The sequence below is a fragment of the Diadema antillarum genome, unplaced genomic scaffold (genome assembly GCF_040938485.1).
Source record: "Diadema antillarum isolate AM-2024a unplaced genomic scaffold, OU_Dant_1.0 seq00000137_RagTag, whole genome shotgun sequence".
NCBI classification, from domain to species: Eukaryota; Metazoa; Echinodermata; class Echinoidea; order Diadematoida; family Diadematidae; genus Diadema; species Diadema antillarum.
The window spans coordinates 562,367-587,999 of record NW_027271214.1 but is presented as its reverse complement, the minus strand read 5'-3'; the positions used below and the strand labels follow the sequence as shown (position 1 = coordinate 587,999).

The window sequence follows — 25,633 nt, the reverse complement described above, 5'->3', positions numbered from 1 at the left end:
AATGTCAAACAAGCATAAATAGCCAACAACAACAGCAACAAAAGAAATGAAAGATGCCTGGACAACATGTAAAATGTAAGTACATTTTAATTCAGGGTAAATGGATATTAATCTTTTGTGTGTGTGTGTGGCTATGTATGCATCAACATTCATAACATTAATCTGATGAGCAGCTGTAATTCACCAATTCCATGGAAGTTGTAGAATGTTTGTCCGGGAATGATTTTTCAAATTTCTACCTTTGTATCATTGCAAATCCTTGTCCAATGAGCTGGCTGTTCTGACAAGACTATTATGCATTTGCTTTTACACATGACATGAACATTTTGAAAAGGGATCAGTATCAGAAATGCCACCTTGTCCACTGATGTAAAAAGTGGTGGAAAAAAAAAAAACAACAACTACAAATATCATTCAAATCACAGCCGTTACAATAGTTGAGTTCTTATTTCATAAGCCGCCGAATGGTTGTCATATAGAATGTTAACGGATGACCATCTCACTGATTCACAGAATAGGTCTATTTGATATTCAGGCAACATAATGACAGCATAGAGACATCAAGCACCTTGGAATGACAAAGCATGTGAATGATTGAATGCTTCATAAAAGGGCACAGCAGAGTTCACAAGCTGGGCAGAAACACAATTGGAATAATCACTTCGGGTCATGGTGTCCAGCAATATAGTTCATAGAAGTTGATTGTTTTTTAGCATATTATGTCTGTATTGACATAAATCTCTTTGGATCGCATACAACCATTTATCAGTGAGGGAGGTAGCAAGTTGGGTGTTATTGTTTAAGAAGAAAAGTATACAGTTAACCTCGTCTAAGTCACTCTCACACAAGTCAAATACTGTTGAAGTTCTAATCGAAATGGGTATGAACATGTGTAAATTGTATTGCATGAAGTCAAAATTTCATGCAAGTCAAAGGATCATCTTCGCTCCCTTTTAATTTGACTCGGACGAGGCAGACTGTAACAGGGCCGGATCCAGGAATTCTGGAAAGAGGGGGTGCCATTACAAAATTATAGGGGGGAGCACGCTCCCTTCCCCTCCTTTTTTTCTTTTCATTTCTTTAGTTTAACAAAAAATACAGGGGGTGCGCACCAGATGTGCTCCCCCCTGGATCCACCACTACTGTAATTACATTTGTCTTCTCTTTCCAATTCAAAGGCATAGCAATTTGCATCTGTCACAACTGACTGGACATTACCCGATTGTCATACAGGTGAAGTTGCAGCAAGAAACAAGTAGCGGGCACCTCTTACATGTGAATTTTCTGACAATCAAGACGTGATTACAATTTCACAGAGAGTGCTGAAAGAGCTTGAACCTCCTTGAAGGCAGATAATACCATTACATCAAAATGTCCCCACCTGTCTTCAATGAAAATCCTAAATTTCTTGCTCCTGATGTAGATCACCATCAACTATCAATCAACTGCTCCCCTTTTCCCCCCCGTCTGACCTCTCTTGAAAATGTTACACAAAAAAAACCACACTCCCATATTAGAGTATAGATGGCCATCTGTATTGAAAAGTTTAACACCAGTTTCAAAAAGCACTCTTCTTTGTATTATAGGCATATCAAAGAAAAATTCTAATTTGAATAATAATTTGTTTTAAGTGGCTGCTAGGGAAACAATTAATGCTTGTAAGCAAGGGACCACAGGTCTGTTGGCTTAAGGTTCCCTCCAAGGACTAAGCAATAAGGATAAAGTGCCTCACATAGGGACACAACCACTGCAGCCTCAGGACTCAAGAACCAGGGACCTTGTGACTGATAGTCCATGGTCTTGATCGGCTGAACTATGATAACCTCCTCAGCACCGATGGTACACACATTTGCCAGAACAACTAAAAGTAATCACAAAGCTTTGCACTGCATTCTGATTTCATGCACAGTCTGATGACACCAGTTTTCTCCCAGCGTCTCCCACCTCACCCTTCCCAGTAACATATAATAAATGCATAGTGAGTCAGACTCGGCGATAAAAAGAGATTCATACAAGATTTTTTAAAAAGCAACAAAGCAGGTGCAAAGCTCGTCACTCAGATCATCTGAAAGAAGTATTCAGAAATCTGAATAGACAACAAACCTCTTTCATTGACTCCCTTTATCATGTTCAGAAAGTGGGCATATACCTGAACATGACCATTTTTTTTTGCCAAATGGAAGACACCTTCTATATAACAAGAAAACAAAATGTAAGAATATCACCTGTTTCTATTCTTTGTTGCACAAAACACAAACAAAAAGAGGAGCCAGTTAGTTTCTGAAAATTTGACAGACCTAATTCTCCTGTTGATTACAATTTTCAAGATAGAGTGTGGAAGCTTGTGCACGATAGAGGCTGCAGTTGATTTCCTGATCAAAGTCTCGCAATAAAGTAGTACATGTAGAATGAACAACATACTTGAGGAGAGGCAATTCTGCATGATTATCTGATGGGTTCAAGCCGAGAAGACAATGACTAATCATACTCATGTCCTACAACTTACTGTTAAAGTGGATATTTTTGCACGAGTGTATTTCCGCATTCGGCAGGGTCAGATGAATTTCGAGTGCTTTTTTTTTTTAATTCTCCAGAATCAACATATTTATTACTGAACATATGAGATACAAAAATATTTGCATGCTTTTATTTTTGTGCTAGTATCTGGTTACGCAAACTCAGCAAAAAATTTCAACACTGCGAACATTTCTACTTTTCCAGGATTGCACCTGCTGTGCATGAACTCTGTTCCCTACCTATTTTGTTGTCTTTCTCTGAATCACACCATCCATAAAGTTGGCTCAATGTACGTCTGCTGCTTCACTAGCATACATTGCGGTATACAAGCGTACGCTGTACGAGTAGTGGTAAACATGCACTTGCATTCAGTTAAGGCATATGGCAATTCAAATCCTCCTTTGTGTATTTGCAGCAGACACGACTCACGTTCTATGGACTAGTGAGGGCAGATCCTCCACGGTATGGTTGCTTACATTGCATGATCAAGCTAAAACCTTCTACTTCTTAGAGTGCAATGCAATCTGTCTACAGATAGTGTAGATTATAATCATGGAAGATGGATTTCTCACTGGTTGTAAGGTAATGACCAACCAAAATGGTGTAATCAATTTCAACACATATTGGCCGAGTTTCAGCTGAAAACTTCATGCGGTTCAGACTGACATGCACAAAGAAATAATCAAGATAATGAAATAATAGATGGTTCTTCTGATGGACGGTGAGACGTTCAAGCACAGACAGTAATAACCTGGCAGACTACAATACAGAATTATTAGAACATGAAGATTTGCTTTTATTCCACTGTTTCTGAAAAAAAGAAAAAGACGAATTGTCATAACCAAAGAACTTTCACATCTTAAAAAATCTTTCTAAAATTATGAAGAATTTGGGGTCAATGTAGCCTCCACTGTCTGAATTAATGTATTAGTGTGACAATTTTACAGAGCCCACGTTAGTCATCAGACAAATTGCACAATATAGTACTTCATTTACACACAATAGAACAATTGGTCAGTGATTTCAAAGTTCAGATACATTTGGACAGGAGTCAGCATGCATCAACCACAAGTATCTTTGTTGTTGCAGCACTGTTTTTTGTTAATTCTAAAATATATACGTTTGAAAGCCAGCAGATGTAGATCGTAAATACAATGCACCCTTACAGACTTCAGTACAACAGGAGTAATACTGTTTCATGGTATGGCAATGAAATGACGGATTTTTTTAGCAAAGGGGAATTTGATATCATCAGGTGATTTCTTGCTGGGCATAGAGCTGTGATGAAAGATGACAATAGAGGGCAGTATTTATCTACATGAGTGAGTCCCCTTCTGGCAAGACAACCATCTGACAAAATATTGTTTCTAAGCACCATGAGCCATCACACGAATCATATTCCTAGATACTCATCAAGTAAGGGACAATACAGAGAAAAGCAATGATTACTGGTGGCTATTTTTACATTGGTTTGTGTTCCGGTGCGCACAAATCTTTGCTTGTATTTTCAAGTGGCAACGAAAAAGGTAACTGACTGCCTTTGAGCAAGCTTCTGCCCAGTTGCCCCAGTTCCTGCTAAAGACTGGGCAACATGGATGAAGTGCTTTGCCTGTAAGGGCACAACCACTACTGCCATTGGCCTTGAACCAGGGACATCAACATTGACAGACCATAGCCTCATATTTCAACTGAGCTCCTCACAGCATGTATGTCCATGCATGGGAAAAAACAGAACTCTGTGTAGCAGGCTCAAGAATGCATACCTTTTAAGCATCACAAAGCTTAGAGTGATGTTTCTGCCTCTCGTAAACTGTACGGAGGGTAATACGGTCAGCTTCTAACAGACAGATATCTTCTATTCACTCTGCTGTGCAGACTATAATACTTGCTGCACAACGGCAAGTACGAAATGGGGTAGAATTTCCCTTATTCAGATATAAGAGATCACACAAAATGGCATGCACACCTTCATAAACTCAAAGAAGGAGTCAGGCTCACCAACTTCATGATCTACTCCTCTTGCACACCATTTTGCATACTTTATTGGGGGATACGGTCTTCAAATTCTGCATGATGTAGCCACATTCGAACCCCTGAACTCGAGTGTTTGCAAATAGATCGCGCAGTCTGCACAGCAGAGTGAATGGAAGATATCTGTTTGTTGTGAGGGGCTGACCATATAACCGGCCATACAGTCAACAAAAGGCCATCGAAACAAGAGGCAGATTTACAACATCGGTCGACACAAAGCTAGATTTGTGGTCACAACAATGTGAAGCTATTATAGCAATTTGTAATTTCCTTGAATGAAACGAATTTCATGTCCAAATTTCTGATCCAAAATCTAGTATACTTCAATGGCTTTGCCTGAATAACTGGGTTCAGCAAGTACCAGGTTCATTGACACACAAGGGCATAGTGTAATGCATGTGTTCATTGGTCACTAGAAGTACCCCTTCCTCCGTTCCACACCAACCATTGCTGGTCCACAAACTGTGGTGCACACCATTCAGACCTCAAAAGAAAATTCTTGTTAAAGTGCTTCGTAGACAACGAAACACACAGCACAGTGACTCCGCAAGATCCCAGGACAGCGGTGTGATTCCATTCCATCTCTCACAAGTGTGTGGCATAGGAACAAACTATGGTAGACACTCACCAGGTCTACAGAGCCGGAACTTGCTCTAGACTCGTCTCCAGATATCCTTCGTGCAGCATTGCCAATATCATCTCCATCAAGCAGTGACGAAAGCAACCGACATTGGCATACATTGTGATGGAAATGTACACATACTTGATATAATCTCAATTTTGGCATAAAAGCACAAATACTCTTTATGAAAAAAAAATCAAGTATTGATATATCTATAAAAAAGAATAAGAAAAAGAAGAAGAAATCTAGTAACATTTGGCATCATGTCCTTGAGGGAAGTAAACTCAACAGAAATGCTTCTCTCCTCTTGCTCAGGTCGGCAAGAAATTTCGCTATCCTCGCTTCGCGATCACTGGCATATTTAGAGAGTCTCTCGTTGAAAGTCGACTTGCTGGTCTGAGTTGAGGCACTGTGGCACTTTTGATCCTTCTCACACTCCAACTGGCTGAGAACACACAGATGGTCGCTTTCCTCAACATCTCTCCTCCGATTCAACATCATCTCTGCTTTTGCACTCTGAAAAAAAAATAATAATAAATGATAGAAATTTAAACACATATCTGAAAAGATACACAGATAAATAGATAGATAGATAGATAGATAGATAGATAGATAGATAGATAGGCAGACAGATAGATATATAGATATATTGATAGGTAGAGATGTATAGAAAGATAGATATATACATAGACAGAAAGAGAGAGAGAGAGAAAAAAAAAGATGAGTAGGTACATAGATCAACAGACAGACAGACAGACAGACAAACAGACAAACAGGGAGATAGATAAATGGATGGCTAGATGCAGAGTTAAAAAGAGTTGGATATGATGCACAGCATCGAAGCTAAATCACCAAATTGAACACGGTAGATAAATAGTGCACCCTTGAGAAAATCAAAAGCAGTCTGAATAATTAAGCAGATAGAATTGTTGTAATATTTCTGTATCCAAGAAGAAGAGTGAAGAGTGTGACCTGTGTTGAATATTTACTCATCACAAAAGTAGCATTACATTACAATCAAAATCTCATTTCTTGATGACAAGTACACATTCCCTCGACTTCATTATATCGTTGAATATTTACTCATCACAAGAGCAGCATGACATTAGAATTAAAATCTCATTTTTTATGAAAAGTACACATTCCCTCGACATCTTTATATCGTTGTACATACACAATGATCACCAAGGCTTGTAGTCTTCTCATCCAGTGATCGCTGCACCAAAACTGTACAAATTAAGAACTTTTGAACAGATTGTCTAATTTAGGTACGAGCTTCTTCAATTTGTTTCCCTCTACAAATCGAAAAAACTCACTTCTAAACCTTCACCCCTCTGAATGATATCTTGCTTTCAGATTGTCTGATTTTCCTCAAACTTTCAATGGTGCCTTCTACTGATATTGCTGCATTCGCTCGATCCACATAGTATATAGTTGTGTGAACTTGTCCTTTAAGCAACAAACCTGTACTGATGGGTACTTGGACTGGTAATGGAGGACAGCAGCAAATAGGTGCCAGATGGAGAACTCTGGCCAGAGGACATTCACAAAGGACAGTACTGAGTAACCACTCTGGGAGGGAAAACAATCAGGAGATGAATAATCACAGAATCAGTTATCATAATAATACTCTACTGAAATGATTTAATCTGCTTTACTGTCAGTATATTATTTAATAGAAGACAAATTGACAGCAACTTTGATATTAATCATGTTTATCTGATAATAATGTAGATAATCATAACACTACTACTAAAACATGATACAACATACTGTAAGCTGTTACTTTTGTGTTCAGATATTTTCATGAATGAGGTCACAGACGTTTTCGCGAGATGTTGCTTCCGTGATTTTGATGCTGAGGCTACCATAAGTGTACTATTGTAAATGCCTGTCAGTTTGAGATATTTTGGTGTGTTGTTAAATTCACGGCAGAACGTACAGTGGTTCACACAATTTGTGAAAATTAAACCCTCGTGAAAATAACAGCTAATACATGTACAGTACCAGTTACAATAATACTTTTGAGCAAAAACAACAATCATCAGCATCATCTATGGGTGTGTTTTAAAAATATCAACTCACTTCTGGTGTAGAATTACAGTGTAAGGTTTCCAAACAATTTTCAGGGAGATTTGGGCAGCTGATAAACATAAAGATGTTTTGATTATGAGGTTAGAAACGCCTTTCTGAAACATTGAAAAGGTGCGATGGCAAACATTTTTTGAGCCAGAAATGCTTTTCTGTGGAGATGATAAACGCAAGGTCATTTTGAAACGAGTTTACAGCTCAACCCTGCCCATGCCAACCACTGCCAACTACACATCTCCGCTACAAGGGTCAAATTCCGTGATGGAGCTGTGTGGTGACAAGGCCTTCCTCTCGGCTCAAAGTAGAGACGATAAATGCAACAACTTGAGAAAAGTGATCCGAAAAACCTTTGCAAACATGTTTTGACGGTGGGTATTGAAACATGTTTCAAACATGGGAGAGATGATAAACATACTCTTCATTTCCCCTCCCTGATGACATTTGAATAAACAACTTTTTATCTGACTTTATCTGAGAACAGATTTGTATCATCATAATCTCTTTTGTAATCACATTGTATGAAATATTAAGATCATTACTGCATAAAAACATTCTACCACCTGCTCTGGCACAATTTTCCCATCCATGATGATAAAAATGTGAGCCCTGTGGCTGTACTATGTAAGGTGAAAGCAATGAATTGCTTTTTGATACCTGCCAAAGAAGGAAGTCACTGAGTCTGACTTCGCCTGATGTCCTGACGAGTAGATCTGGGTCTCTGGATTTATTCGTGTATAAACATTTCTCCAGCAACTCCTCTGACACATCACTGAAAACAAGGGAAAAAGAAACACAGTGAAATAAACGAAACAAATAAAAAACACACAGTTATTTAAGAGTATTTATTCATTCATTTACATGTATTTCCATTTTGTGTTCAAGTTCAAGTTCAAGTTTGTAGAAAATTTATTTTCCATCTTTTTCATGTAGAAAATCACATGCATGAAATTGTACAAGGAAGGCAGAACCTCAAAAAAGCAGAGCTTATGGTGAGCTGCCTTACAAAATACATTACATCACAAACAAGGCATAATAATGACATTTGAACATTTCAAAATGCATCTTTCATAGTATGCCTTAAATGGTGGGAGCATAAAAAGTACACAAGAGGCGTGTTAAAAATGATCCTTACAACTAAGTTGTTAATGTATCTGAATTGTGGGAAATTATCTTGTCATGATATACTTCATGGCAGGCTAAACCACACGTAATGAAAGAAACAAATAAATAAACAGGCTGCTACTGATGCTACGGTTCTTTAGTCAGTGACGATTCACGATTAAACCATCGTCATTGCCCAAATGTCTGAATTTACTTGTTACGATGCACATAATCAGGTGGAGGTGGTGAAGATGGCATCAAAGAAAGAACCCCTGCACAGTCAATTAGTAGGTCCACGTTGAAACAGAAAGACAAGTTTTCAGGTTGGTTACCTTGGTAACAGAAGACCCTCCTCCACTCCTTGTGCTACATCCCTCACTGCACTCGCCATCTCTTGCCTGGAAGTGTATGCTAGACATACATTAAGAGTTGCTCTGGGATACAGTAAATGGAGAACAGAACAGAGGTGTTTTCAATGAGTGCTATAGCTCCACCAAAGTTCCTTTTACAGAGTTGGTCACACAAAAGCACCGACTCCAAGAGACGCAACTTGGTATGGGAGGCTGAAAATAGCTTCACAGCCCACCTACAGAGTTTCTGATGAACATGATGTCTTCTCAAAGAAGCAATGTCACAAAAAAATTCTCGGTTCAATTAAAAGCATTTGAATCATGTAAGAATTTCATAAAATGTATCAATGACCTTGCTTGAACAGATACATTTTAGCATTCCACAGGCTCTGCTGAAACAATCATGCAACATCATCCTCTTGATTTTCTACACCGACTATACAGTCAACTCACTATGAATTGCAGAAATTTGATTTTTGTTCATACTATCTCTGCACCAGCATATTTTTGTTCACACTATCTATGACCCATCTGTCCTGTAACTCACCCCACAGTCATGTTTATTCATTAAGTAATACTGTAATATAAAGTGCATCACTGACATGCTGGCAGTTACTTCAGCAGTTGTAACTTGAACATGAGGGAGAAAACATAGAGACAGACAGACAGACAAAGAGTGAGACAGAATGAGACAGAGACATACCATGACAGACAGAAAAATAGAGAGACATACTCAGTAGATAAATAGATATCAATACTGTATTTAAATACAGTGCACTCCCATTATAACAAACACAGTTACAATGAAATTCTGTTTGCAATGCAGTATAAATTCAGGTCCCCAAATTAACATCTTCATGCTTTGTTTATTTGCCCATAATTTTTTTTTTTTTTTTGAATGTCACAAAAGAAAACCTGCAAGTCCTGAGGTTTCGTTATAACGATGTAATGTCGGGGTAATGTCAAGGTATAATGTCAAGGTAATGTCAAGGTAATTACCCTAGCTGACTAGGATAGAATTTGGCAACAGTTACCCTGACAACATCATAGCAGCACTTTGTATCGACTGTCTTAACAGGCACAGTAAAAAAAGCTTTCCCGGAAATTGCCGTAGCAGTAACTCCGGTTTGAAAGACAGAGAAACAGACATAGTGACAGAGAATATGACGTGGGGAGAGAAAAAGAGAGAGAAGGATATCAACAGACAAACAGAGATACAAACATATTATAGACAGAGAGTGAGAGAGGGAGTGAGAGAAGGGGAGAGATACGGTTACCGAGAATAACAGAGAGAAAAGGTGTGCAGGGAAAGAGAGAGGGAGAGGGAAGAGCAAAGTTTGGAACTCTGATGACTTATGACGAGCCGAAACAATGCCCAGTTCCCTCCTGGGTCAGAAGGGCACCTTCATAAACGGAGAACTGTTCCAGTTCAGTCAAAACAGGATGATGCAATGTGGCTCAATGACAGTTCTCCCTACTTTGGTAAGTGTCATATCAACTTCAAGACACAGTAGAGCAATGCTAACACTGAGTTTATTCTCATGATCTCATGGCTGTTGATAAGAATATCACACATAAGTTGTGTCCTTATGTGTGTATGTGCATGTAGAACCATATAGAGCACCTTAAAAGATGAATATATGCAATAGGATAGTATAGGGCAACTTAAAAGACAATGTATGGTGTAAGAGATGACAGGAACTACATGGTTTTTACTTGAACTGTGTGAATTCATTTGTTCAAATTTTCCATACAATTATCCCTACAGTTTACATCATTACTAACATGGCAAAACTGCCATGATTCATATCATTTATTTTCCTTTGATTCTTGATGTTATGCTTCTTTTTTTTTTAAAGGAGAAACATATGGCGATGCATGATGGAAGTGTCAAAACCCTGAAAAGGAGTGAAAACATGATTTTGAGAAGGGAATAGTTTAAAACCTGGCACCACAAGTATAATCATATATTTTGACACTATTAGCCTGCTTGCAAAACTAGGGAAATCCCTTGTGTCAACCTACATGTGTATGTGCCAACAGAGCTCTAATTAAAAGAGCATGTCCCAGGTACACATTTTTGAGCTTTGTGTGTAACAGCATCAAAGTCAAAACAGGTCACTGTGCTACGCTATGGGAATGAAAATGCCATGAACACATGAACTCCAATGCAACGTGTTTCTTCCTTTTTAATAGCAACAACAAGAGGGGAAAACATGTTAGAATATAATGATTGAAAGTTGTATAACTATAGACTGACAAGGTGCTCATGGGTAGTCAAGAATGACAAAGGAATGTGGGTAAGAGATAGAAAGACAGGTACCTGGTGTTGTGCTGTGATATATGCATGGCTTCAGCTACAACTTCTTGCACGTCCCTGGGGAGGAGGTTGAGATCTCCGATGACCCGTATACAAACTCCATGTTTCATGATCTGATCCCTTGGGAAGGAAAAGAAATGCACAAAAGAAGACAACACCTCAATGTTAGACTTCATCTTGCAATATGTATAAATAAAACTGATTTTTTTTTTTTCAACATGCACTGCAATGAAAAAAATCCCCCAACTTTTTTGACACTCTCATGATAATTTGCCATGTGCCACTTGCAGCATGAGTAAATGGTATACACACACACAAACTTTATAGATCTCTTAAATCCCATAATACATCACACACAATTTTTTTTTGTATCATTTCTATTTTCAGAGTGTGAACATTGGCAAATGAAATAAGATTTTTGCATTGCGATGCAAAAACCGATATTTCCTGTATATGAATGCTGCTATTGCACCTTAAAAGTCCTAACTGAACAAACAACATAGGATTTTCTTTTCAGGGAGTATTATCTGATCTTTCAGTAAGATAGCATATAAACATGAGGCAGAGACCACATATTCTGAATCAACTCCATCTAGACTGTCTGGACTCCTACTAGTTGATCTTGTGATAATAAGGTACCAGGTAACAAGTCTGCGGTCTGGTGGAAAAGAGTTCTCAAACATTACATGTACATATACAGAGTAATCCTGGCCACTGGCACCACTTTGGCCTTAACCTGTTTAGGACGAGTCCCAAGTATACTCGGGCAGGTGTCTATGGGAAATGCATGTTGTAGCAAAATCAAACCGTCCTCAACTGGTTGATAGTAATGACCAAAAGCAATTCCAAAACACAAACAACAACACCAAGAAGAACAACAAGAACGAGATCAACAACAATGACAACAAGAACAACAACAAACATACACTTTAATAATTGTAATAACCAAATTTAACTCACTCTCTAAAACAATGCACTGTGACAGGTGGGGCACTGCATGTAATTTTACAGATGGCATCAAACTTATACAATTCCCTACCAGATAATTTCTGCATGAAGTTTTGATTACTAAAGTGTTATTGACACACATCATATTACACACCAGAAGGTCAATAACTATCAGCCCTTCTAGGTCAATGGCAAATATTTATACATCATACACACAGGGGTAAGGGAAAACTGGGTAGAACAACTGAATACACTATAAAAAGGTATAATGTCCTATCACATTGCAATTATCTCTCAGCCAACTGATACCCAGGAAACATTTATTGTCTATATGGTACAGAATAAAAAATTACTTTTAAATAGGTTAGAACTATAAATGTTGTGTAAATACTCGTTTAATGTCTGGAGTTTCTACAAATAGCATAGCTAAACTTTCTGAAGACAGTATATTATGAATTCCACTTTAATAAAAAAAAGGGGGATGGTTAACGTTAGAATCATATCACTTGCGGAGAGAACAGACAGGCAGATACAATGGTATCTGTGTGTATGGGGTGGGGTGGGGGGGGTGGGGTAGATGCAGGCTAGGAAAAGTGGAAGCAGGACAAAAAAAGAGGACATTAATAGGGTGGTAAGGAAGTTGTAGAAAGTACCTTTATAGGTTTATGGGTTAAAGGTTAACTTAGGTTCAGGAGGGGCAGAGGGAACTGGGGCTTGTTAGGTTTTCTTTTAATAAACACAGGTTTCCATTGTCTTTAGGTTTTTCTTTATAAGTTTGGTGCATCTGCAAAACATGTTCCCCCCCCCCAATCATGTTCATTGCTACCTTACACAACTACTAAATACAACTTGACCCCACGGAAGACCAGCTAGTGCAGCTGAATAACCATGGGCTATCCAGCCATCTTTCAATGGAAAATGAACACAAACTGGAAAAATAAACAAAGAAAACAAACAAACAAACAAACAAATGTTATGGATCAAATTCTGTTATTTTGGCACTGTCTATACATGTACATAGTACAATATACCAGATTATTTTAGCATTTTAGATGTACTACTTACATACATAGAACTTAACAACAACAACAAAAGATACAGTATGGAGTCCTAGTGTGTGTGTGAAAGCAATCAAGATTCCATTAGGAAAGAAACAAACGTTCAAAAGAAAATAATTGCACACCGGGCTAAATGAGGTCATCTATATACAGAGCTGTACTCTGCAGCACACATTTCCTGAACATACTTCCTACTACAAAAATGGCACACCAGGATTGGAATTCCATGCTACATTGTAGCATGGGCTGGCTAGAAATCTTCAACACAAGTATTTCACAAGGAGCTTTAATCTAAACACCTCAAGATACAAATATTACTGAGCCTGCTTGCTACACTCTTTTAGCACTTCGAGGTTTGTTTGTTTTTTATAATGGCAACTAATCACTACCGAAAGCAGTAAATCTATTTATATTTGTTTTTATACCCAGAGTAAATAGTTACTTAAGTCACTAATGTAAAATTTCGAGCACATTTGAGCAAGACAAACTGTAAAAGAAAAGAAGCAGAACCTGTCATACATTGTATATCCATTTCAAAATCTTGTTCATTCATCACTCAATGTCTCCTTCACACCAAACTTTTGCTCCCTTTGTCTTCCTTGACTTCAAACCCTGTAAAAGCATATTTAGTAGGTACAGTTGCATCTGGTATTGCTGTTTTTAAAACAATACTACATGTACAGCATTCACAGACATGTGCTACATGAGTGAATAAAAGCCTCTCTTCACCACACTTCAATGTTTGGAGGAAGAGGAAAGTTTTTTGACCTCTCTGTACCAACACCATTCCCTTTGCCCTCAATTCCAGTAATTGTAATCCTGTGATCATGGATGTCACTCCCCCCCCCCCCCCCCCCATTACTCAGTCTTTGCTCTGCTACAATACCAGTGAAGTACAAAGTCCAGGAGCAAACTAACTTTAGAAATACGATATCAAAGAGCCAGCTGATCCACAAATCAGTGCTCCAGAGATAACGGTGACCTTGAAGATCAGTCTTTCATCACTGTGTTACACAGTCAAAGCTGTCTCAACCTGTTGAAGATACGTCCTGAATACTATTTTACTTAGGAAAGTGTCTATGGGAAATGCGTGTTGTAGCAAAATCAGCCCGGAAATGACGCTGTGACTGCTGTGACGTATGGGATTCAAATGATGAAAAAAAATTTAAAAAATCATGGCTCGCGCTTTCACCAAGAAGGCAACTTCAAGGTCAACAAACAACAACTTACTCCCAAGCAGTTGCAACAGCGACTCATTAACCCTTTCACTCTACGATCTAAAAAATGGCAGTTATTCAGTACATGGGGCTCTAATCTTCGTGTCCTGACTGGGTTAAGATGTCTTCTCAGTTGCCGAGATGACACATCCATGATACCTCCGCATCGTTGGCAGTACAGCACCACGGGTATTCGCAAGATTGAGAAGTCGTGGGCAAAAATTAATCTCTACCACAAAGCTGCAACTGATGGAGATGTCTCTTGACACCAGCTGGAGACCAGAAAAGTCTCTTAACAAAATTGAAAAAAAAAAATGTTATTCACCTGTGACTCCCCGCAGACCCAGCTAGTCTCAAGGAGACATCACGGAGATGTAATGAGATACCCACTTTAGTAACGGCTTGTCTACAGCTACCAACTGCATTATGCAGCCAGTAGAAACTTCCAAGCAAAATACATATTTTACGTCACAGGGGGGTGTTTCATAAAGTTGTTCTTCATTTACGAACACGTTCTGATGTGCTATACTTATCAGAATTTCAATAATTCAGCAAAAAAACTGACCACCAGTCGTTCCTAAGTCATTTGTAACTTTAAAGGACAAGTCCACCTTCATATACACAAGGATTGAGAGAATGCAGCAATATTAGTAGAACACATCAGTGAAAGTTTGAGGAAAATTGGACAATCCGTTCAAAAGTTACGAATACTTTAAGTATCTGCGCAGTCACTGCTGGAAGAGAAGACTACTACAGTGTATGATGTCACATGCGTACAACTATATATTTAAAGGAAAATAAAAAGAGAATTTCACAAAACTTTACTTTTTGAATAAAGTGCACATTTCTGCAACTTGCTACTGACGTATGTTAAGGGTCATATTATTCCCCCTGCCTTCTGAAAGAGAGAAGTTGAGTATTCTTGTGTTATGCGAGAAAAACGGAAGTTTGTTGAATTTTCGTTATTCTTTCTTTATATCGTTGTACTCATGTGACAGCACAAGCTATAGTAGTCTTTTCATCCAGCCGTGACTGAGCAGAAACTTCAAAAATTCATAACTTTTTTGAACGGATTGTCCGATTTTGCTCAAACTCTCACTGATGTGTTCTACAATATTGCTGCATTCACTCAACCCACATGTCTATGAAGGTGAACTTGTCCTTTAAGAACAGCTCTATGAAACACCCCCCCCCCCCCCCGATCTATATAGAGTATGCAAATGAACAAAGTGACAGAGAAAATTCAATCTTTGAATCCCAAACAGCAATGCAGGAAGAGAGAGAGAGAAAAAAAAGAAATGCTCCTAAATTACAACATACTCCTTTGTTCACTGATATGAAATTTGGTTTCTCACCTTTCCTCCAGCAGCCGGAGAAATTTCTTTCTTGCTAGTTCCATGAGTCCGTCCACCTCCTCACGGGATCGCTTGAAGTTCTCAATACTGAATGCGTAAACTGTCACCTCGGTAATGCCCAGATCCAAGCACCATTGCAGGGTCTGTTTGGTAGGGAAGCACGAAATGACACCTTGACATATAATCTGACTCATAGCAAAAGCAAAAAATCATTCTATTTCATTATTATTTATCATTATTTTTTTTTTTCACACAGCCTGGTCGTCCTGGTAACGAGGATGAATTTTGCTTGTATTTTAATTTCATGGAGAGTCATGGTTGGGGTAACACTGCGAGCACTTCAAAGTCTAACCGTTCTGTGTTACTGCTAAGGCAATAAAAGGCTTTGGCAGCAGTTATGTACTGCAGTAAAAGGTACTGTACAAAATGTAACTAGTGTGCATTACAATGGCAAAGTTTACTCATACTACAGGACTTGAAGAAAACTAGAAATAGCAATACCCCCATAGTATGATCTACCCTGAGATCAGTTCTATGTCAAATATTACATACATTTTGTACACAAGCAAAACAATTGTGCACTTTCATTTTTGTGCTAGTTTCATGCTGCATGTTTAGACTAAAAAAGTTTCACTTTTACAGTATACATTTGGAGTAATACATGTATTGTATGTTGTATCTCTCTGGTGTTCTCATAGAAATTTGTGTCTCTTCTATGACTAAAATTGCGTTGGCTTTCACTCCTATGCAAGCATTACTGTCCCTTTAAATGACAACCAAGAGCATGGCTTGGGTCTCCTGACCTGCAGTTCATCAAATATCAAATTGCTTCCATATAGCGGTCTACTCTTCAAAGTGGAAATGCTCAATGTTCAGACCAAAGAAGAGCATTTGTTGATGGGATATTACCAGGATATCATTCTGATGATGATTGAAACAAACTGATCTAAGCAATGAAATGGCAGGTTCTTTGCGGCACCAAATTCATTATGGGCATCATTTACAAGTAGCGTTGTACAAGGTGACTGCAAAGTGAATCATCAAGTCAATATGTCAGAACCTCTCAACATCAAACTGTTCACAGAACCTACCGTGGGGTGAACATTTTTGATACAGGAAAGTATTTATGTACTAAACATGACTTACAAGATACCATGTTGGGGGGGGGGGGGCATGTAGGATACAGTCAAGTTCAAGATCAAGTATTGATCTCATGAAAAATCACTTGGGATTTATAATACTGCTCACTAGATACAATGTAGCACCTTCATAGGCATTGGAAAAATGAAGAATATTGAAATATTGAGACAATTTGTGACCTGGCTTGCATAATATACTCTAGAGTCATTCTCACCACAACGAGTGTAATTTCATCCTTTGCAGTGTACCGTAGGACCCACCATGTACAGTGTACAGCAGGGGTCGCACTTAACTCTTTTTTAAACTAGCCAGGCGGACTACTTAGAATCAATTTTGACACTGAAGCAATATTTTGGCTAGCCAGACGGACTAGTAACTTCAGAATTTTATGATTTTTAGCTAGTCCGACGTGATTTTGGGTGGCCAATGGCCAGCGGACCATCGCCAATTTCGAACCGAGTACAGGTGTACAAATACATGGTAACACCAGTGCTACAGACCTCCACAACATTGTATACTTGCCTGCTTGCCAAGGGCAACCTAAACTCAGCACTGGGCAAGTGAGAGGTACAAGTCATACATGTTGATAATAAAGGGTCTTTAAAGGTACAGTTTACCTTTGGGAGAAGTGATTTCAAAAATGTTCAAGATATCACATTCGATGCATATGTGTAGGTCTGTTGTATCACAAAACATCCTACCATATACAATTTTCGCAATAAAGCCTAAAATATAAGCAGATATCAGTGTTTTTCTCTATAAACCGTAACTGTATACGGTCTAGTCTGGAAACATTTTTTATCATAACTATTGTTCACATTTTGTGTATTTAACAATACTTAACATCGATTATACGGATTCAAATCTTTACAGTGGTTGTTTCTATCCCTAATTTACATTATAGAACTATTTTAAAGCACTAATAATGCTGGTTTTTGTTTCCTCTGCAAATGATAAATTATGCCTTTAACAATACCCAAACATCAATTTTCAAGTTTAGGCAAGCTATAGTCCCTGTGTTATCCTCTGGGATAGACATTTGAATGTACCTATGCTGTAAGAACAACCCCAGACAAAATTTGGCTATCGCCTTTGAAGAACCTTTACGAAGGCACACAAGACTTGTTTTTACATTAAATTACATTCCAATAAAACTGAAAAACTAAAAATAGGAAGTTTTTTATTCATTTACAGTGTATATTGTTTTCTAAATTTTCGGGAATGGACTTGGGTCGTTCCTATATTCAGGTAATCCTGTATCCATGTGCAGTATAGAGAATAGATATTCCATCATGGAAATGTGTGCTTTGAATGTTTTTAATACAGATTAGTGGTGATATATGAATGTTGTTTCATCATTATCACCATCATCACCATGGAAATGTGCATGCATGCAGTAACTTTAGAGCATACACACCAGGATGACCTACATTTGTACAGGTGTGCTGTCTTTCAAAATTAGTCATGCAGGAAACTGGATATGATACAACCCTCTGTGCATACCAATCTCAGAAGCATGTGGCAGAATGTACACACTCGTCTCACCAATATTTGATGAACCTGTTACCAACCTGTAGCTTTGAAATTCTCTAGACACTTTGCCATCTCCAATATTACAACAAAAAGGAAACAAATTTTTTTGGCCACTCTTCTAGAAAGTACAATGTACTCCTGGGATAACAAACACACCTAAATAATGAAATTCTTGTTACAACAAAGCAAAAATTCAGGTCCAAAAATTATCATCTTTACATCTTTATGTACTTTATTGTTTGGCTGCAACGAAATTTGTATACCCGATTTTAAAAGAAAACTGCCGGTCCCCATGACTTTGTTATAACGGGAGTCGCCTGTATTGCCATTTTACAAGTGCTTTAAGGTCATGTCGTGCAAGCCTACAAGTAGCACAGCCAGTTTAATTTGAATTTTACTGATTTCTTTGTTTAGAGTTTAAGACAAGATTTAAACAGCACAGACCAAAGACATAAAACCAAGTTACAAAACCAAGTTAAACATTGCAGCTTAACCCCTTTTTTTTTCTCACAGATGAGACAGCAAAGCAGAATGGTCAAGCTGACCCTTAGCGACAATTTTCTACCCCCGGTGTCAAACGCTCACCTCCGCAAGTTTCTCGAAGCCAAGAGAGTGTCCCTCTATTGTTTGCACTGACTGCTTCTTGGCAAATCGCCGGTTGCCATCCATAATGAAGGCCACGTGTTGCGGGACGGGACCACATTTTAGGATGCGCAAGCAGCAGGACTGTAACCATGTCTTCTGGGCCTGGTATCGCTTCTCTGGGAACCACTCAGACGTTTCTGCCGATGCCTTAGCCCTATTGGACATCATAAACACAATAATACAGATGATCATTACAGTGACATCAATAGTGATATTGATAAAGCAATAATGATAGTAATGATACAAATATTGACCACTACTTACTACTGTTTTACTTGTATCCCTCCAATGAGTCCTAAAGTAGTAAAATAGTTAAAATAAAAATGTGAACATACAGACATGGCAGAGCAGATGACCACTGTACCATGGTGGATACAATGCAATTTACAGAGGTCTGCAAGGACAATGCCAATTGCACTTTACACACGCTGTCTAAAACAACAACAACAACAACAACAACAACAAAATTGATCAAATGTATGACCACATCAATGGTATTGTGCACTACAGTATACCATGAATGTCATCACAGTACAGCATACTTTGCTCCATTAATCAAAAAAAAAATATATATAGTGATGTTATGTTTGGTCACATGATGCTATGAAGACCAATCACTAAACAGGATTTCATTGAAATGAGGAACACAATAAACCAAGATAATAGTTGTTTACTAACAGTGAATAAGGACAATAATGACATAATTAATACAACTATTATCTAATAGTTATATTCCTCCCTACATTGTAGACTGCTGCTCCTGTTACAATAGTACTCATGCTAATTACTGTATAAAGAGGAGAGGAGCAAGAGGAAGAATACACAGGGGGATGCGATGAACGAAAAAGAAACTGGAGCTACCTTGCTTTCTCAAATATCAAAGAGTTACAAATTACACATACCACCGAGGTTCGACTTGATACATAATCATTATGTACTTGTTCATGAATGCTGACATGCAGAGTAGAAATATTAAAGTTGTATTAAAGCTTTACTTCAGAATTAAAGCACTTGCACAAATACAATGTACCTCACAAGACAGCTTATCGAGGGAAGTTCATTCATGAAGCCTGTACAATGCCTTTTTGAGAAAGTAGGGGTTCCTCTTCAAGTAATGTTTTTCTTGCTAAATCAGTACAGAGATGATTTTTTTTTTTGTTAGTACATTGTACTGTAGTAGCACACTGCACTGAATAACATGAAAATATTGCTCCCTGGAAGTGATACATGCCTGTGGATGTGTGTGTGCGTGTGTGTTTGCCGAGTATTACTGAAATTGGTTTAATATTAGAGTAAATAAAGCATAAATTGTTCAAATCTTGGAGGCTTGACAGTCCATGGGATCTTCTCCATACAATGTAGATCCATCCCAGGGTTCTGGGTCATCATCTTGTATCATAGTTTACCAAGTGACATGGTTGAGTGAATATTGAATCACATCAAACAAAGCTCTTAATCATGGGATCTACTAGTAACAAACCAGCATACAATATCATCATTATTGACTTTGGAGTAGTGAATGTAGCTTAATATCATACATGTACATATCATAGTTTATATCAAATATTGACAATGAATGTCATGTACACGATCTGTAATTTACCAAGCTCAATGGTCTGACAATGCAAAAGGAAAAGTATCTAAAAGATTTTATAAAATGGGATTTAGAATCTCTGCGATCTGATTGGTCTATTGCCATGCATTGATTTTTACTGATCCACACTGAGCCATGCGTCCGGTATAATTCAAACGCATGGCTCAAGTCTTGTACAGTGTTGTAGGTGTACCGGATACATGATGGAGGAAAATGGTTCTATTTCATGAATTTTCTATTTTCATGAATTTTCATCATATCACACAAATGATGCAAAGGCCTATTTCGTGGATCAATGTGAATTGGATGCTCTCATTTAACTTTGGAACTGTTTAAAACCACGAGCTAACTCGCGCATCCAATTCTCACCAATCCACTCTGTCCTGTGCATCATTTGAATAAAATATGTGTTATGATACAAAATATTTCAACACGTATGCCCCCTTTACTACTGCTTATTTCTGTGTATTTTTGTTCATGCGCATGCGCAATCGTTTGTTGTTGTCATAGAAGAAATCATAACAAAAGAACGCTGTCATGCACTGAGCTGATCCGAGTCCAACGTTACCGGACACCCCGCACTCTCGCTTGTTTTGTGGATAATTAATCCACATTTAACACCAGTTAATATCGGTGGCTGAGGCATACTCTCGCCATCACGGAGTTTGTCAGGACTTTGTTGTCTGTCTCCTGTTTTAACGGTAATTATAACTTTTGTAAATTGTAAATATTTTTAATACAATTCTACGTTGGCGAGGCTTATATCCAATATGTTTTTATGAATATTTGTACTCTTGTTTTGCATAGGTCGCCAATAATTTGTCACCTGATGTGAGAGGTTTTGCAGGTCTTTGCTTTCATTGGTGTATTTCCTCATTTCTTGTTAGATGTATCTTATTATCGACACACTATTACATCAGGTTTTGAATAGTGAAGATAATATTTAAAGCTTGGTTTTTAGAGTTCAAATGAAAATGTATGTCATGCAGGTCGATAATAATCTTCGTATGGATGTATTCGTAGAAGTAATACCAGTTGTACCATAATGTGTTTCATTGTAATAATTGATATCATCCACATTATTATTGATTTCTTTTGCTAACATAAGTGAAAGTATTATTTACTTCATCGCTATCTTCTTCTCCCTCTTTTTCTTCTTCGTCTTCTTCTACTTCTCCTTTTTTACTTCATCTTCTTATTTCCTCTCTCATTATCATGATTATCTTATCGTATATTCTTCTTATTACAATTGTTATCATTATTGTTAACAGGATAGTGGTTACTTTCGTTGTTATTATCACGTGGATCTGTCTCTTTTAATGTGATGAGATATTCGCTAAACTATTGTTGTATTATTTTGTTTCTTCTGATGTGCACAGCCTGGATCACGATGAAGATGGTTTAGCTCTTATGGTTTAGCTCTTCACCCTGAACACAGTGTTGCGTTGTTTTAGGTTTAAATTTTAATTTCATTCTTTGTATTCTTGTATTCCAAAATATATTGTTTTGTAATTATTATTCAGATCTAAAAAAATAAATAAACAAATAAATTTACTATTCAATTTAAAAGAATTGCTGATAATTCGTCGTTCTTTCTCCCCCAGTCTCCTTATTTGAACAACAGATTTAGAAAATTGCTCTCCCACTTTGATATTTATATTTCTTTTGTATTTACTTAAATACCGAGTGGACGCCTATTTGTCACCGACGGGGACAAATAGGAGTCCACTCGGTATTTAAGTAAATACAAAAGAAATATAAATATCAAAGTGGGAGAGCAATTTTCTAAATCTGTTGTTCAAATAAGAAGACTGGGGGAGAAAGAACGACGCATTATCAGCAATTCTTTTAAATTGAATAGTAAATTTATTTGTTTATTTATTTTTTTAGATCTGAATAACAATTACAAAACAATATATTTTGGAATACAAGAATACAAAGAATGAAATTAAAATTTAAACCTAAAACAACGCAACACTGTGTTCAAGGTGAAGAGCTAAACCATAAGAGCTAAACCATCTTCATCGTGATCCAGGCTGTGCACATCAGAAGAAACAAAATAATACAACAATAGTTTAGCGAATATCTCATCACATTAAAAGAGACAGATCCACGTGATAATAACAACGAAAGTAACAACTATTCTGTTAACAATAATGATAACAATTGTAATAAGAAGAATATACGATAAGATAATCATGATAATGAGAGAGGAAATAAGAAGATGAAGTAAAAAAGGAGAAGTAGAAGAAGACGAAGAAGAAAAAGAGGGAGAAGAAGATAGCGATGAAGTAAATAATACTTTCACTTATGTTAGCAAAAGAAATCAATAATAATATGGATGATATCAATTATTACAATGAAACACATTATGGTACAACTGGTATTACTTCTACGAATACATCCATACGAAGTTTATTATCGACCTGCATGACATACATTTTCATTTGAACTCTAAAAACCAAGCTTTAAATATTATCTTCACTATTCAAAACCTGACGTAATAGTGTGTCGATAATAAGATACATCTAACAAGAAATGAGGAAATACACCAATGAAAGCAAAAGACCTGCAAAACCTCTCACATCAGGTGACAAATTATTGGCGACCTATGCAAAACAAGAGTACAAATATTCATAAAAACATATTGGATATAAGCCTCGCCAACGTAGAATTGTATTAAAAATATTTACAATTTACAAAAGTTATAATTACCGTTAAAACAGGAGACAGACAACAAAGTCCTGACAAACTCCGTGATGGCGAGAGTATGCCTCAGCCACCGATATTAACTGGTGTTAAATGTGGATTAATTATCCACAAAACAAGCGAGAGTGGCGGGGTGTCCGGTAACGTTTGGACTCGGATCAGCTCAGTGCATGAAAGCGTTCTTTTGTTATGATTTCTTCTATGACAACAACAAACGATTGCGCATGCGCATGAACAAAAATACACAGAAATAAGCAGTAGTAAAGGGGGCATACGTGTTGAAATATTTTGTATCATAACATATGCAAACATATTGCATGTCAATACTTGAAAGCGTTACTTGATATCTGTGATTGTAAGGAAGCCCAGTATGTGCAAAGCAAAACTTGTTGAAGGGGGCGGGGGTCAACAAATACCAGTATTCAACCCGCTACAGGTAAATGTTTTTGCTTGTATGTGGGACTGATGTACATGTACAATTAAAACAAGTTCAGAGTGGGCAGTGTGTTCATTTGCCATGCCATTATCCACATATTTTCAGCAAGTGACAAACAGTGTAATATGATGTTCGAAATTATATATATGACAGAATTTTTCCAGTAAATGCATACTCCTATATGCACATTACACTGAACACTGCCACTGGCCTGACGGTCCCAGGCCAGCAAAAATCACTGCTGGACCAGCAAATTTTCAGGAATTACCCAGTGGTACTGAATTTACTGGTCCGCCATGACAGGTAAAATAACAAAAATAACATTGTCGGGGCCAGAAGAAACAAAAAGGACAGGACCAGTAAATTTAAGGTTCGGACCAATAATAGGGAAAATGAGTTAGTGCATGCGCATCCCTTCGTACATTGTATAGAATCTACGTAAGAGCCATCAAGACTTAATTGTACGCCCTTGGTCATCAATAATGTAAATTATGATTTAATACATCTGTCATACGCTCATGCAGTACACCTTCAGCTACAGCCGACAGGTGAACTGTACATACATGTAGGCTTTGGATGGCTTGCTAAACCAGGCATAACTATACACAGCCCAGGCTCCGCACAGCATCTGGTCGGGCTAGCTAATAAACCAGTAATAATATCAACAATATCCCTGACTACATACAAGATACACAGACCGATTTCAGGGGGCGGATCCAGGAATTCTGTAAAGGGGAGGCGCCTTTACAAAATCATAGCGGGCGCACGCGTCTCCCCCCCCCCCCCCCCACCCCCATTTTTTTCCTGTTTATTTCTTTTGTTTTAACAAAAAATAAAGAGGGGGTGCGCACCCAGTGGTGCGCCCCCCTCTGGATCCGCCACTGGATCTTTATGGTCAAGTAGACTGCTAGAATTTGCATCCCTTTTGCATGGTTGAAGAATGATGTCTCTCAATCATGTCAACATACACCGCAATATATACAATGTGGGATCTACCAGCTTATAACGAAAGCTAAGTTAGAAAAGAACATAATTTTCACAGTCAAAAAGGGCAGTGAGCGCAGAAGGCTTTTCTATTATAGCAACATGATAAAACTTTAAAGATTACATGTAGCTCACTTCATTGTATGGGCTAATGAATACTATTTGATTAACAGAACATGTGCCTGTGCTGAATGTTTCGATGGTAATTAATGGCAATTATTAAAAACAAACAGCAGAGAATCACCACGGTCATAGATCCAGTTTCTGGAATGGGGAATGTAAATTTATATTGTAGAAAACATCAAACAACCCACTCGATGTGTGCTGTGACCTGTGCTGCTGGTGTAATTTTATTTAAGAAGTGAAAACAGTCAACAACAACAAAAAAAGAAAATTTGAAGTTAGTCACACTGGCTAGCTAGTTACAATGTACATGTCCAGGAAGTACACCTGTGATATTTCAACTGGTTGCATATCGTTGATTCTTGACTTGGCATCAGAGCAGAAGAGCACCATCATGTTCTCGTCGTAGGTCCAACGGGGCGGGGAGAGGCTTTTGACTCCTTTCCTAATCCCCCCAACTCAACAAATCTCTGAACATGTGCAGCCGTAAAATTGCTCTAGTACGCGGTCACTTTCCCCTCAAAACAACATTTTACTTCATAAATCACCTTGACACCATAATTCCTCTGTAGGGAAGGGATAATACTTACCAGTGCAGATCAGATTTATTCATTTGTGGCTCCATTTTCTCGCGAGCACGTCGGTAAATCCGTTTATTCCGCGGTCAGAGCTGATGCTGGTGGCCGACGACGCCAGCGACTGCGGGGAAAACGCTCGTGACAATCTTGGATGGGGTGGGAGCAGGCAGCGAGAAATACCCGTAGCACATTCACCGTACTACCGAAGCAGAAATCTGACGCAAGTGGCGAGTGGACGTGTGCCACGCACGCATTGGCTCGCTCGCTTTCCAACTGCACTA

The 25,633-nt window shown here is 38.0% G+C and overlaps 1 protein-coding gene across 1 annotated transcript; it reads right to left on the bottom strand.

The window, feature by feature from the left end:
- Positions 1–5,431: 5,431 nt before the first annotated feature.
- LOC139727623 (dehydrodolichyl diphosphate synthase complex subunit DHDDS-like) lies at positions 5,432–25,506 on the bottom strand. Its single transcript, XM_071638604.1, has 8 exons — positions 25,365–25,506; positions 18,869–19,082; positions 15,611–15,753; positions 11,036–11,152; positions 8,695–8,796; positions 7,916–8,030; positions 6,635–6,742; positions 5,432–5,686 (listed from the first exon to the last, which is right to left on the bottom strand). Exons 1-8 carry the CDS (start codon positions 25,397–25,399, stop codon positions 5,432–5,434), a joined length of 1,089 nt encoding a protein of 362 aa, XP_071494705.1. The 5' UTR covers positions 25,400–25,506.
- Positions 25,507–25,633: the final 127 nt, after the last annotated feature.

Coding starts and splice junctions, on each gene's coding strand:
- LOC139727623 (XM_071638604.1), bottom strand. CDS start 25,399: ATGGAGCCACAAATGAATAAATCTGATCTGCACTG. Junction 11,153..15,610: donor CTCCGGCTGCTGGAGGAAAG/GTGAGAAACCAA, acceptor TTCCTTCCCAAG/GGATCAGATCATGAAACATG. Junction 5,687..6,634: donor CCAAGTACCCATCAGTACAG/GTTTGTTGCTTA, acceptor TTTTTTTTTCAG/AGTGCAAAAGCAGAGATGAT.